The sequence below is a fragment of the Salvelinus fontinalis genome, chromosome 31, assembly GCF_029448725.1.
Source record: "Salvelinus fontinalis isolate EN_2023a chromosome 31, ASM2944872v1, whole genome shotgun sequence".
In the NCBI taxonomy this organism is placed as follows: Eukaryota; Metazoa; Chordata; class Actinopteri; order Salmoniformes; family Salmonidae; genus Salvelinus; species Salvelinus fontinalis.
The window spans coordinates 38,906,857-38,921,437 of NC_074695.1; the positions used below are offsets into that span (position 1 = coordinate 38,906,857).

The window sequence follows — 14,581 nt, forward strand, 5'->3', positions numbered from 1 at the left end:
CTTTTGTGTCTATCGTGACCTCTTCTTTTAGTATTCTGCAATATTGTTCTCCAGTACAAATGTATTAGTGTGATGAAGATGGGACAAAGTGGCTAATGATCTTAAGCAGTCCTTTTACCTTTTTGTCAGACTCCGCAAAATTGGAAACAGACTTGGGGTTTGATGTGTAGCTTACACAGATTAAGCCAAGTCCTGGACTAAAAAGCACTTTAAATGAGATGCTACGCTTAATCTGGTTCTGGGAAACTACCCCAATATTTGAACTCTTATTAGGGATAATTGTTATAATGTGTATGCCTCTTTGGCACATGCGTGCGTGTGGGGTCAGCCAGCACTAAGTTAAATGAAAGTCAGCTGGTTTTAGGCTGCGCAAAGAACAGCAGACTAGTCACAAGTCCTGTTTGAGGGGAGGGGTGTGTCTGAGTTCTTAGACTGTCTGTATGGAACAGACAAACACACATTCTCTCACACACACAGTTCTGTTCTCTTCATCTCCCATCAAAGCAGTTTCCCAACTGACTAATAAAAGCAGGGTTTCAGAGACCGACCAACTTTTCTCACGTTTGAAACCCGTGTCTATCTAGAGCTGTACTGCTCTTGCTGCGTCGAATGGCGTCCTGAGTCTTTCGCTCTGCCTACTACTGTGAGTGATACCACCATTGAGATTATGTGCTGTGATTGTATGAAAACAGTGGGACTAAGATTGTGAATGGTTGTATGGTGTCAGTAATGGGTTAGTGCGTGTAGTAGGATGTAGAAATCTGTTTGGTTGAGAAAGCGTGGGTTTTTAAGACAATGTGATTTGTATAGCGGTTGTGATTGTTTGTGTGTGGCATTTTGAACAGGACGTTAACTTAGTGATAGTGGAATTTGGAGTTTGCACATGATTATGTGATCTGTGTATGTGTTAGGGACTGCTCTGACAGGACCCTTTCCTCCCCCTGTCCCAGGGAGTATGTGGTGGTTCCAGAGGGGGGTATGTGTACTCCCTGCAGCCCTGGTCACCTGGTCCTTGGTCACCTTTGTCGTCAGCTATGTCACCGCTGTGCTGCTGGGCCACGTCGACCTACTAGTCCCCTACATCAGGTAATGGACCAGGGTCTGCCAACCTGTGTGTGTGTGTAGGGCAAATCCTAACTTCCACTTAGTCATGCATTGATGTCAATTGAAGTTGAGGTGCTTTTGGACAGTGCACCACAGTCGAGACAACTTCTGGTTTGTGCTATAAATAATTACAGGATTCCAATAGCTTTCAATACCAAAAGGTTTGAAGAACGCAAAAAAAGTTTGCCCAGTAACGGAAAGGTTGCTGGTTCTAATCCCCGAGCCGACCTAAGTGATAATTCTGACAATGTGCTCTTGAACAAGGCACTTGACTCTAGTTGCTCCAGTAAATCGCTCTGGATAAGAGCCTCTGCTAAATGACTAAAATGTTGTTTTTTTTAAATAAAAAAAATGCCCTTTTGGTCCTGTGTATAACAGAGATGATTGTGGTGTGTTTCCTTACAGTGATGCCAGTGCTGTGGTTCCCGAACGCTGTGTCTTTGGGTTCATGCTGAGCATCTCTTCCTTTTTAGGTAAAACAAAATGGACACACCATATCAGGTATAATAGTTAAGTGGTCCCAAAATCAAAGGGGAATGCAAACTCCTTTCACTAGAATTTAGTGGCTGAAAATATTAAGTGGGTGACAGTTTGCAGGACGAATACGTCTCCTTTGTGACCTAGTTCAACACGCCGCACAAACACTGACTTGATTGTATTCCAGGTTCAACATTTCCGGGGAATTGTCATGGTGGAGAAAGTGTGCCTTTGAATGTCAGCCAATCAAATGACTGCTACATACAAATCTAGTTTCATGGATGTTATTTGTGAAGCATAAAGTATGTGTTGGCCCTGTCAGACCTAGCAGGGGATTGTGGACAAATTAGTGTGATCTATGTGGCTTCGTTGTTAAGTGGGGATTTTTGTCAGTGGTTCACACATGAAAGACCAAGTAAGAATCACTTAAGTTCATATTCTGTTAACTCCTACCAAAATAATGTTGAATCATCCTCTGGTCGTAATTGTGGTCAAAATTAAATTGTAAAAAAAATAAAACTCCACCTCAAACAGACAGTTTAAAAAAACGCTTGCCATTTCCTCATGAGCTGGCCAATCAGTGGACTACTCGCATACATTTTATTCATGACTCTTATACGCCCACACCATTCCAACACAAAATCTGCTTTTGAACATACTTAGATGACGGTGTTGAAATCGCTCCGTTATTTCCTGGTTGCAAAAAATGTAGTTTGTGACAAAGCAAGCAAGTAGTGTAGAAATCATTGTACCATCTAAAACGCTGGTGTACAAAGCCAAAAGTAAATTACGCAAAAACGAAACTTAAGAACGGGAAGCATAGAAATAGCGCACACAACATATCTATTGCTTCTTAGACTTGCTTTCAATTAATGAGATCTATAACACGTGAATTTGTCAGGTCACCCAAAAAAGTTACTTATTTCAGCTTTAATTGCCATTTTTGGGAAGGAAAACTTTCACTCATTGTAATTGGTAATATTTTATCAATCTGGAAACACTGGACAGTTACTTTAAAACACACTTCCCATTACTCTTGTGTCCATCCCTCTATATGTGGTTGACCCTGCAGGTGTAGCCACTGTCTATGTGCGATACAAGCAGGTCCAGGCTCTGGCACTAGGGGGCGAGCTTAAACTGCATCGACTTAACTGTGCTGGCATGGTCCTGGGTATCATGAGCTCAGTGGGCATGTGCGTCGTCGCCAACTTCCAGGTACATACAGCATTGCCTACCCCACTTTTCCATTATAACTATATTCTTATATAAATACCCAATTCCAAATCAACCCCTACCCCTATAAGCAATAATTTTGCCATATTGCTTACACCTATCAAACCCTCTCAGATCTAGCATAGGGGGTAAGGACTGGGTCGATTTGGAATTGGACGAAAGATCCAGCTGTCAGTGTTGAGAAGGAACACACACACATTTCAGTGTTCTCAACTCTTCACTGTTCTCCGAATGATGATGGGCATATCACCTTTGCCCTCCCCCTCTTTCTTTCTCACCTCTTGAGTCAAAGACACTGGATTTTCTTCCTTCTGGAAAGTGTGAAAGCTTGGGTCGGGTTTGAAATCCATTACCACCTCTGCCCTTTTGCAGAAAACTACCATCATGTCAGTGCACCTGCTGGGGGCGGGGCTGACCTTTGGCTGTGGGGCGCTCTACATCCTGGTTCAGACGGGGGTGTCATACCACATGCAGCCTCGCTTCCACGGCCGAGACATCCTGTGGGCTCGCACTGCCGTGGCGCTGTGGACAATGGCCAGCGTCATCATCTGTATCCTTCACCATACTAGTCTGACTCTAGAGCACACACAGAGCTACAAAGTAAAGTTGCAGACATTGACACATTAGAAGGGGATACAACAGTGGAGAACTGAATGGATTTCCGTTGAAAACAACCGTGAGAAAGCATTGCATTTTGGGGACACTTGGACTACCTGTAGGACCAGTTTCCTGGGCTCAAATTAAGTCTACTCCTGGACTAAAAAGCATGCTCATTGGTTTGGGGAAACCGACTCAGTCCTAGTTTAAAATCTGATACTGTATTGAAGTGTTATGTCGGTCCCTCAATAATATGACTACATCTTCCACTGCTGCAGTTCTAGCCCTTGACCCTTTTGCCCTCTCTCAGCGTTTGTGTCGTCAGCCATTCTGTATGATGACCTACCAGGCGTGGACGTGGACAGAAAAATACACTGGAGATCAGAAGAAACGGTGGGCAAACATCAGGGTCCTCTACACTGTGATCCTACTAAATATTATACGATTGGAAATAGTGGCTACTAGTTTGTTCTATGTAGAGATTGTACTTGGATGCTGCTGGACAACAATGTGAAGTATGTACAAATACATATGAAGCACATAGGAATGCTACTTCCTACTAAAATACTAGAACATGGAGATCCTTTGCTTGTTAATATATTGGCTAATATGACTCAGCAAGAGACCATAATATCCCTTTGTCCCATATCATTTCCATAACGCTACTATATTGGTTGGTATTTTACTAATTGAACTTAAATCATAGTCTCTCATATTACCTTTATGTCAACTGTTTGAGTTTGTTTAATGGTTTCCTCTGGGGTCAATGGTACCATACATTTCAGGGTTACACAGCCCATCTGGTCAGTGCTGTGGCTGAGTGGTGTCTGGCCTTCTCCTTTATCTGCTTCTTCCTCACTTACATCCGAGATTTCCAGGTATGGTCTTCCTGCTATCCCTTCTCTCTCTGCTCACAACCAATGGCAAAGCAAAATAAACACTACCATTGCAGACTTCATTCTCAGATCTGTTTTGTAGAACAAATTACATTCGTATGAGTAGAGCTGAATGTGATACATTTAATGTTACAGCTCATTCTCAGTTGTTTCATCAACTAAGGAAGATGGGTTGAATGGCCTCTCACCATAGAAGTCTCAGGTGTATTCATGTTCTTTGCTCCCCAGAAAATCCAGTTGCGGGTACAAGTTGTGATGCAGAGTAATCACCTGTACGACTACGCCCATTACGGCGTGAGAGAGCATGCCCACCATGGAGAGCACTCGCCACTGCTGGCTGGGAGCATCTGACTACACTGCCTGCTTCTGTGTCCACACTGCAGTCCCACCCCAGGAAAAGCATCTCTGTGCCCTGTAGTTACTTCCCTTCATCTCTTGTTAAATGGAAGGTTTGAATAGATTGGAAGAATAATGCATTTGCCCACGTGATTTGGGGTCTGTGATTTAAGGAAAGGAGGCAAGAGGTTGCCATTGGAGACTCAGCACTTCATTGACCGAACAACTGTGTTGTGTTCATTAGGTCACTCAATGGAACATTTGTTTCCTTATTGGACCAGTCCAGGCAGTCCCTCCCTGCTTCAGTTTGGTGCGTAATGAACGCGAGTAAAGATATTTAGTGGGTCAAAATGTTAGTTAAAAGTGTGATGCATCAGCTTTAACTTACGGTCCATGAGTTAGCTTTTTCTATATCTGTATTGTACAGTTTGCTGAAAACATTTCTGGTATTTTACTTTTCTACAAATAAATCTGTTTTTAGTGACTTCAATTCCCAAGTCAATTTCCCTGTCTGACCTCTTGTGCATGTATGCACACACGTGCTTATTTGGCAACATCATTCTTGAACCTGACTGAAAAAAACAGGAAAGTTGGCATAAAGGTTCACATAAAGATTCAAAGTCTTTATTAGAATGTTTTTCTGCTTAATCATAGCAGGTTCAGACGGTGACAGATTTTTGAACCCAACACTCATTCTAACCAGTGGTCTTGTCAACCGTCTATCATATACAGTAGCAACACATAAAATACCCACTGTTACCCCAACACAAACTATAAATACAAATTATTCACTTCCAATATTTACATCTCAAATCTATTTTATTATCACATCTAGAGTAAATCCCTTATATACACAATCGTAGCCTCGTTTACAGTGTATTCACAAGATACTATCTCTTCTTTGCCTTCTCTCTTTTCTTCTTTTCCTGGTATTCAACAATCTTTTTGTGGAAAATCCCTGAAAAGATGAGGGGGTGATGATAAATGAGTAAATGAATGACAAGCGAACAAGAGGCATGTTATCCCCCAAGAACAACCCGGCTTCATTATCATCTTAAACTTTAGATATGTTTTCTAACATGTTATGCAAGTATGTATTAAAGCTCTCTCGCCTAGAGGTGAGTGGGCCTTCTCCTCACCTTGCTGGGGGCTTGCTGGCTGCTGCTGCTCCAACTCTTGGATAAACAGGTCAAACATCTGGGTCTGGAGGAACTTCTTGACAAAGTGCCGCGTGGTCTTGGACTCGATGGCCTTGTAGAAGGCCCTGCTCTGAAACACCCCTGGCTGCCCGCTTCCTTTCCGCGTCACGTATGAGGCAAAATGGCCGACAGTCTTCACGAAGAAGGGCAGGAAGGCTTCCGAGACCACCTTGTTCAGCTCCTCCACAGCTGCGTGGGAAATGGTACACACACGTTTAGCCACAGTCCAGGTGGTTTCAAACAAAGTGTGTTATTTGGCCGTGCTCGAGAGCCATAACGTCGACCTTTCACCTTGTGTGCGAACAACCAGTCTCTTATGATGACATGCTAATTTTCCTAAACCTCACATTACTTTGAAAGGATCAAAGAGAGCATAAAACAATCTATATTCAAAGGTTACAGTTAATTCATCAGTATGGCCATCTGCACAGCTGATGTGGTACTGTAGGTGAAAAAGAGCAATGCAATCTCTAGAATAAATAAAATACCCCTTTTGCACACATTGTATATAGTTTCTCTTTTTTTCTTTTTTTTCCTACTATGTTATTGACTTGTTTATTGTTTACTCCATGAGTAACTCTGTGTTGTTGTCTGTTCACACTGCTATGCTTTATCTTGGCCAAGTCGCAGTTGCAAATGAGAACTTGTTCTCAACTAGCCTACCTGGTTAAATAAAGGTAATATAAAAAAAACAGCTATTTTTTCCTCTTGCAAAAACATCTGATGGAAAACCTATTTTCCAATTGTGAAAACAAAACTAAAATGCACTACATCTTATAAAGCTGTTTTCCCTTTCACATTTGTTCCGGCATTTGTTTCAAAGGCTGATATCAAAATATACTCACTGGCTTTTTCTTTCCTATTTCTTAGTGCCTGCAGTATTTCATCTTGGAGCTTAGGGGGCAGAATAGACTTCTCATCTCCGCTCTATAAAACAGTTACAATATTCAATGGTATGACAAAGCAAAACTCCAGTTTCCCTCATAGTATTAAGTGCAAAACAGTACAAATAATAAACTGAATTAATTCAAAAGAGCATAAATGTGTGTTGTTTTTTTTAAACGCACATTTAGGCCATTGCTCCACTCTCGAGACTACACACTTACTTGAACTAGGAAAGTGTCCCCCTTATCCTCTGACAAGTCCACAACAAGCAGCTGTGTTGGGGAAAACAGAGCCTACAATCATTATTCCAACACCAATCCATCACTATTACTACCAAGACTCCCAAACTTCCCATCCAGTCATTCAGGTGCTTTTTCTCAATCTTTCCTTGATTCCTCACCTCCTCCTCAAAATGCATTGGAGGTCTGAGGCTAGGGACCTTGGGCCATCTCCTCCAATACATTGTGAAGGAGGCAAGGAATCAAGGAAATAAATTAAGATAGCGCCATGGTCTGATCCAGGAACAACCCCTCTGCCCCTACCCCTTCCTGTGCTTTCAGTCAAATAGGATAGCAGACTTCTATCCAGTCTTTTCAGATATATACATGGGGTTTAGGTGTTGTTTCTGGACAGGGCCCATGTCATTAGTTCTACGTTTGACATTTAACTGGTAATGTGCTAACTTTGTTGTAGTCTCACTATTTATTTTCAAAGTCTGGGGGAGAAGAATTGTATTGTTTGTGTAGTGTGACAAGGTGAAAGTCGTATTTTGTTATGATTGTTAAGTATGCATTTAACTCTTAAGAAATGAACTAAATCAAATCAAAAATAATCACAGGGCCATCCTTCCAAATCTCGTCTCGTTGACGCTACTATTAGAAGTCACTATTGGATTTTTGTGTTTTGATTTGATTGGCTCTGAGAGGACATGCCATATAACCTCAGTAGAAGCATTTCACTTTTATTGTTTTGTCCGCGCCTCTTTTCCTACCATCTTGGGCAAAAGTTTTAGTAGCCTATGCAGTGTTATTGTCCCCCACGATGAAATGGGGGAGGGGACTGTGAATCTGTCTCCGTCCGTTCGTATCTTAGTCACACGCGATATCTCTAGACAGCACTGGGACGATTTTAACGAAACTTTGGTGAATGATGCCATAGAGATCCAGCATTAACAAAATGACACGGATTGGCCTAGGGTAGGGGCTTTGGTAATGAACTGAAATGTGTTAGTCACATAACTCAATTGGCCTAAATGGGGGGGGGGGGGGGGTTGGGGCTGCATCATCCGTGGGGGACGACATGTTTACTGTTGCTTTGGGTTTTTTGTATCTTATGTTAGGCATCTTGTTGCAAGTCAGTCAAACCACCTCTGTTTGGAGTTTGACCAATGCAAAAATATGTGATTGGTTTGAGAAGTGGGAATTCATCATTAGAGTTCATCTAGATTCTACCATATTCCACCCCTTTTTGTGTTTTCCTGCCGACAACTTCCCCAGGCTTTTGTAACGAACGTGAGCGAAGCTGGTGTGTCGAAGCCAACATTTCTGTAACATTATCACAGGTGGGGGTGACTCACGTCGCTCTGGTCCGTGACCTGTTCCAGGAGCCGCTTCTGCACTCCCAGCAGGTAGGGGGTGGGGGCCATGACCACGTCAATGAGGATCTCGGGGACGATGGAGATGAAGGTGTGCTGCCAGGTGAAGGGGTAGAGCAGGGCGACCACGGCGTGGATCACCTGGGACAGGGTGCTGAGGAGAGACAGAAGTTAGACTTATTCAGTGCGTGTGTGTATGTGTAAGGGGAACCAGTTCAAAGAACAGAACAGAAAACAAAAGGGACCCATACTGTTTCAGTACAGAACTGTTATTTTAAAAGCATGAGAACCGGTTAACAACGTTATTTTAAAGTTCTAAGCATTTTTTCCAGTCCCACAAAAAAAACACAACAAAGCACCTATGCAAAGCCCTCCCTCTGTCACTCAGAAATGTATTCCAGTGTCTGCCTGCCAGCTGAAAATCTTTGATAGTGTATGCTTAGGCTACCTGCCCCTCCCCATCCAAAGCATAGGCTACTATACTGACGTTACGAGCGTGATTCAGAAGATAGATTTTTTGATTAGCTTGAGATTAATGGATTAACTTTTTCAAAAGCTAGTTAAGGATAGCATAGGCCTCGATATCGCGTTTCACGTTGGGAACTAAAAAAAAGGTAAGACAAGCACGCTTGTTAGCTAGCTAGCTCAAAGGACATTCAAAGTTCCTCCATAAAAGCTGCTCCTCCTAGGTATAATTCACTGATTGGTTAAGTAATTTAATGAGCTAAATGTAAATTAAAAAAACTTTATCACAGGTTAAAAGAGGAACGATATAAACCAGTACTTTGAGGGTTTTAACCGGTTCACTACTTTATTTCGATGATCGGAACGACAAAAATAGAGGTTCTGTTCAAAATGAAACGATTGAAAAATAGTTTTGGTTCCAACCCCTGGTATGTGTGCCACTGTGTGAACAATGTGAACTTCTGATACCCCTTTGAAGCTTCTCATTGTGATTTTAGGTTTTTATTTCTGAGTGGCCGTCAACGTGTAAGGAGCATCTCGTTTTATATTCATATGCAATGACGTTTTTATAATAGGCTCCCATTGACAGAGTTGATGCATTCATCTCAGACGACTATGTTGATTTGACTACTAAGTAATAGCGTGTGTCTGTGCGTGCAGTACCTGAGCTCCTCCGCTATGAAGACGATGCGTCGCTCCATAACGGCGGCAGCAAACACGAGCAGAACCTCCTCGTCGGTCAAGCAGCGAAAGAGTGTGCGGAAGTCCACATGCTCTAGCCACGAGTCCAACGGCCGCGTCAGACTGATGATCTGGATGGGAGAGAGGCAATTCTTATCTACACGTCACCATTGTTACCAAGATGTTATGTACATGTCACCAACATGTCAAGAACATGTTATGTACAGTAAATGTTACCACCGTCACCAACTTGTTATATACACTAAAGCAATACAAAGTTGATTTATTAACGGAATTAATTTCATGAAAATTGAGGCAAGCGAGCAGGGGAAATAATTGACCACATGGAGATTTTAGCCTCTTAATAATGTTGGCTTAACTCTTGGTGTAATGGCTAAGGTTTTGGAATGGCAGACACAGGGACCAGGGTTTGAGTCCCGGTCGGCATTGCACCCTAATTAACTACAACGGTATCAGAAGTGGGATAGCACCATTGAAAGTATGTCCCGGCTGAGTTTGAGACAGTTTATTTTTCAGCCTATATTTTTCAAAATGAGTGTGCTTGCTAAAATATATATCAGTTTAACTAAAGTAATCAGACCTAAACATACAGATAATATACAGCAACCACTAAACAAATAGTGTGTGTGGGGGTTAGCTGGGGAAAAAAGGGCCTGAAAAATGGAATGTTGCAGGATAGAATTGGAACATCTCACCTCAGTAATACCTCTCCTATTTCAATGCAGTGTGTGTGTGTGTGTGTGTGTGTGTGATTATGACAACTTCCGGAGGAGGTCCTTCAACCTATCAGAGCTCTTGCAACATGAACAGAGAGCGAGAGGAGGGAGACATAGTGGGCATGGCATTCACCACACTATAAATAATCTCAAGTGAAAACCCAAAGTTGGGGGAACCCTGCTCTATGAAGACGCTTGTCTTCCCGGCTTAACATTGATGTTCCTCTTTCATGTTTGCTGTGTGTGTGTCACCAGCATTATTCCAGGAAAATAGGATGTTTCCTATTCATTTTAGTAAATACATCTTCAACTGATGACATTGTCTTCTTTTTCACTAGCTGTGTGTGTTCCTTGTCTTGCTCTGTGTCCAACTAGCTTTGTGCATCTTGTTAGTGTTGTCTCCTCCCTCTCTAGCGGTGTGCTTATCGTTACTTTCTGTAGCTTGGAAGGTGAGTACCCTTCACCCAGGGGTGTATTCATTAGTCACACACCATAGCAAAACCTTTTACTTTTTGCAACAAAAACAATTTTTGGTACGATCCTTCCCGTTCCGTTTGGTTCCTACTGAATACACCCAGCCCTTCTCTTCTCCTGGCCTGGATGATCACATTAGTGACAGGGCCTGGGTTGGTTTCCACCATAGTGCTTTTCACCTGTCAAGTTGCTTCCCCCCCCCCCCCCCCTCCCTCATCTTAAATGAAACCGACCGCTACCAATGTGGATGTTTCTCAACTCTTGGAACTGTGTGTGCTGGTTTTCATGACATCTAATTACAACCAATTATTCCAATCTAACATTTTGCTACAGTGTTCCCAAATGAATATGACCCAGGTCTCAAGGCATGTCATTGTGCTATGCCAACTTAGCCATGTGGCTACATCGGACACATCAGGATGCTAACCTCAGTGCCTTTGTCGGGGATGAAGCTCTTGATCTTGACTGTGTTGCCTGGGGCGGGGAACGCCGCCTCCCTCAGGCTTTGCATGAACGGGTAGATCATCGCCATGGAGATCTGGCGCCGCTTCTCCACCTCGTCAAAGATCTGCGTTAGAGAAAGACAGGAATAATCCAACTCTGATATCATCATGTGATTTTGCACCACTGGAATAAAATAATTAGCCTACACAATATCCTGGGTGACCTTTTTCAAGACAGAGACTGACAAACCACAATAAATGGTGTGGCAGTAATAAGTATATAGTAATAAGTATTTGATGAACTGTGGGGCTTAGTATTTCCAGTAGCCTAACGAACAGTTTGGTGGTGGTGGTGATGATGTGTGTCAATATTCACTTCACAAGACTTGGGGCACCACTGAAAGGCAGCAAATGATGAACAAAACAAATAGTGACTTGGATCACAGACGGGCTAATGATAAAGGGCCACTAAGGGAGAGAAGGTATGAGCTGTGCGGCAAATAGGGCATTTCAAAACCCAAAGACCAGTCTAAGAGGCTCATACTCGATGCAGAGTAATTTGCTAGTACCATAACACACTGTTACATAAACACAGTAGTTACGAGAAATTCAATCCAATTTCACACCGATTAGCGTTATGAACGGCTGTCAGATTTACAAGAGGTCCCCATCGCTTTCAGTTCAACGTTAGTGGAGGAGTGTCTTCTTCTTGTCGTTTTTTTCCGATAGGGGAGATTGTAGAGAAGTTATGTGCTGTTGACATTTTCAAGGGAGAACTGGGATAAGTGAGGACTACCTTTTCTCTTTAAAGAGAAAGTACACTTCATGAAAGACAAGAGTTGCCATTTCATCTAGAATGTTTTTAAGTTTATTAGCTGGTTAATTAAGAATGGCCAGAAGATCCTGGCTAGCATTTTTGAAGCATGTAGCAATGCTAGTGGAAATGGCTTGTATCCCTTTAAAATCTGAGCACGTGCGGTGTTATCCAATGTTGGCTTAATTCCTTTTTTACCACGTGCACAATGTTGTCAGCATGATTCCTAACTGAAGGCCCAGGGAGAGATTTACTCAGAAGTATGAAGCATCGTTACAGCCAGGGATCCTCCCAGTTCAACTCATCCAGGCTTACGTCTCTGGGTAAAACACTTATTTCGGACAGCCGAAAGCCAATGACCTTCGAGGCGTGTTACCTTGGAGAACAGTCCGAAACAAGCCAACCTGCTAATGATGCAGTAGGCCTCAGGAGGGCGAGCGCCGTTGCCGTGGGGCTAGACGAGAACAATGGAGAAACAAGAGAGAGAGAGACAGATCATGGGCATGGCATTCACCGCACTATAAATAATCTGAAGTGAAAACCCAAAGTGAAACATACCAGTAGCCTCCTACAGTATCCGTTCCTTCTGCTGCCGTCGATCTCAGTCAAGACAAATGAGAATGTCTCACTAGAGGGAGCGAGTGAGAGAGAAAGTAAGTCTATTGGTAGCTTTAAGACATCAACATTGGAATGACTCAACAATACACCCATCTTTCCAAATTGATGGTGATCCTTCATATTAGATGCAGTGTTACCTGTGGTACTCTGTTAGGGGGGCCCAGTTGATGCCCTCAGGGAAACAAAAGAGTGTGATGGCCTTCAGGGTCTTTTCCTCCTCCTCTCTTTGGAATCTCACCATCCCATCCCTCTGAGAAAGAATGCGAGAAAGCAAGAGAGAGAGATTAACAGAGGGAGAGAGGGAAAGAGAGGGCAACAGAGAAATGGAGAGAAAGACCAATATATTTGTCAGATGGATGTAACCTGGGCTCTTTCTCAATTAATCTTTATTCAATTCCTCTCTCCTTGCCTCAAAAAGCAAGAAGGTCCCAGGGGTGAGACCTTAGACCTTCTCCTCCAATACAGTTGAGGAGGAGGCGAGGAATCGCGTAAAGACACATTTAAATAGAGCCCAATTACATCCCTCTGACAAAGATCTCTCCCTTTACAGGAAGACATCATGTGATGTTGAAACGTCAGTGTATCTAATGGAATAAAGCCTGGAATTTAAAAAAAGCTTAATAATCTTCCGTGCTGAAGGCCTACCTAAATTCTTCTCTCCTACCTCCCTCTGACTATTCAATGACTTCCCTTGCGCTTTTCATTTCTTATCCACATTTTTCTTCTTTATCCCTTTTGGGAGACATGCAGAGTTTCTACTAACTAGCGGACTCACTTTGGGGAACTGGTAGGTGATCTGTGGCTCGTAGGCCCCCTCTTTGGATTTCTTGAGGCTGACCACAACCAAGTACTCAAAGAAGTACTGCCCACTCATGTAGCGCTGCTCCCTGGCCGGGGTGTCCACCGGCGCGGGCTCCAAAGACTCCTGAAGGGGTGGCTCCTTCATCACCCCTGTCGGGACAGCAGAGTGTTGAGGCAGAGGCTTCCTAATAACATATAGTAAAATCAAAGGCTTATGGTCTGGGTAGCTTAGCTGATTAGACCATGGTGCCAGCAGCGACAAGGCAGCAGGTTCTATCCACCGTACCGGACACATTACATCTTACTGATCATTTGATTTGAGTACTTTTCAATAAATCTCTGTTGAAAGAAATATTTGAAAATACAATATCCACTTGAGGGTGAAAACAAACAATCCATTTGAATATCTCTCCCTTTCCCCTCTTGCTTTCTATCTCTTCCACTGTGCTTCCTTAGGCAGCAGCAGATATACAGTATCAGTTACAATAGAAAAAGTATTGCTGCTCATTGCCTGAGGGAGAATCCCAGGAATGTGGCCAATAAGAATGCTATCTGGTTTGTTTGTTACTTTTCCAACACGGAATATTGAATGGAACTCAACTCATGTGCTGGTGCTGACAACCTCAAATCAAAAAACACAATGGCTGAGATTTGCAAAACTCACTACAGGTCGACTGACAAATACCTGTGCTGCTGTTGCACCATACAATGTGCACCATACAATGTGATTCCAGCCATAAGGATTTGTGTGAATATAACAACAGCTATGATAGGTGTATGTTTTTCCAACAACGTATACAATTATATTAAAAATGTATATTACATGTATTACCACTATGAATTGAAAATACTTATCATTACTAGCCAGAAGACACTTATTATTCTGAGATGCATAAATAACACACATGTATTATAAGTATTATTAATGAGAACAACCACATACCAGCAAAGTGAAAACAGGCGCAACAGACACCATGCTAAAATAAAAATAAAAAATGTTTTGCGAGGTTTCTAAGTATATGAGCACCAGCCTGTTTTAAAAGATTCTTATCAAGTGGTTTCTGAGATGTGAAATGATGACGCATTTAGTTCTTAATCTACTTATTCATGTCTAGAAACTAAGGACAAGCCCATCCCCCCACCAACCTCTGCCACATGGTGTGTTTACAGTTGGGTAAACCCTGTAGCAGTTTGAGAGAGGACCTGCTGAACAGCAAACACCAAAGA

At 42.6% G+C, this 14,581-nt stretch overlaps 2 protein-coding genes across 4 annotated transcripts in view; one reads left to right on the top strand and one right to left on the bottom strand.

Moving 5' to 3' along the window:
• Positions 1 to 81: 81 nt before the first annotated feature.
• On the top strand, positions 82 to 5,133 carry LOC129830208 (DNA damage-regulated autophagy modulator protein 2). 2 transcript variants are annotated; one of them, XM_055892583.1, is made up of 8 exons: positions 82 to 643; positions 912 to 1,086; positions 1,510 to 1,577; positions 2,654 to 2,796; positions 3,187 to 3,364; positions 3,722 to 3,804; positions 4,197 to 4,289; positions 4,536 to 5,133. In XM_055892583.1, the coding sequence occupies exons 2-8, from the start codon at positions 956 to 958 to the stop codon at positions 4,656 to 4,658; spliced, it is 819 nt and encodes a 272-aa protein (XP_055748558.1). In that variant the 5' UTR covers positions 82 to 643; positions 912 to 955; the 3' UTR covers positions 4,659 to 5,133. The 2 variants fall into 2 exon arrangements, with proteins under 2 accessions (XP_055748558.1, XP_055748557.1); XM_055892582.1 differs by having other exon boundaries at positions 951 to 1,086.
• Positions 5,134 to 5,245: 112 nt separating this feature from the next.
• Positions 5,246 to 14,581, bottom strand: part of LOC129830206 (DENN domain-containing protein 2D-like) — a 33,161-nt gene continuing 23,825 nt past the window's right edge. For both annotated transcript variants that reach the window (XM_055892579.1, XM_055892580.1), the window contains 11 exons: positions 13,329 to 13,504; positions 12,691 to 12,803; positions 12,494 to 12,563; positions 12,312 to 12,389; positions 11,106 to 11,246; positions 9,450 to 9,598; positions 8,304 to 8,475; positions 6,949 to 6,999; positions 6,688 to 6,769; positions 5,783 to 6,031; positions 5,246 to 5,601 (listed from right to left, as the gene is read on the bottom strand). In XM_055892579.1, the coding sequence (XP_055748554.1) occupies positions 5,534 to 5,601; positions 5,783 to 6,031; positions 6,688 to 6,769; positions 6,949 to 6,999; positions 8,304 to 8,475; positions 9,450 to 9,598; positions 11,106 to 11,246; positions 12,312 to 12,389; positions 12,494 to 12,563; positions 12,691 to 12,803; positions 13,329 to 13,504 (1,349 nt within the window). In that variant the 3' untranslated portion in view covers positions 5,246 to 5,533. The remainder of the gene's footprint in view (positions 5,602 to 5,782; positions 6,032 to 6,687; positions 6,770 to 6,948; positions 7,000 to 8,303; positions 8,476 to 9,449; positions 9,599 to 11,105; positions 11,247 to 12,311; positions 12,390 to 12,493; positions 12,564 to 12,690; positions 12,804 to 13,328; positions 13,505 to 14,581) is intronic.

Bases quoted from the DNA above. Each gene is read 5' to 3' on its own strand.
- LOC129830208 (XM_055892583.1), top strand. From the start codon at position 956: ATGTGGTGGTTCCAGAGGGGGGTATGTGTACTCCCTGCAGCCCTGGTC. The intron at 1,578-2,653 runs GTAAAACAAAAT...TTGACCCTGCAG, and splicing joins GAGCATCTCTTCCTTTTTAG to GTGTAGCCACTGTCTATGTG. The intron at 3,365-3,721 runs GTATCCTTCACC...GCCCTCTCTCAG, and splicing joins AATGGCCAGCGTCATCATCT to CGTTTGTGTCGTCAGCCATT.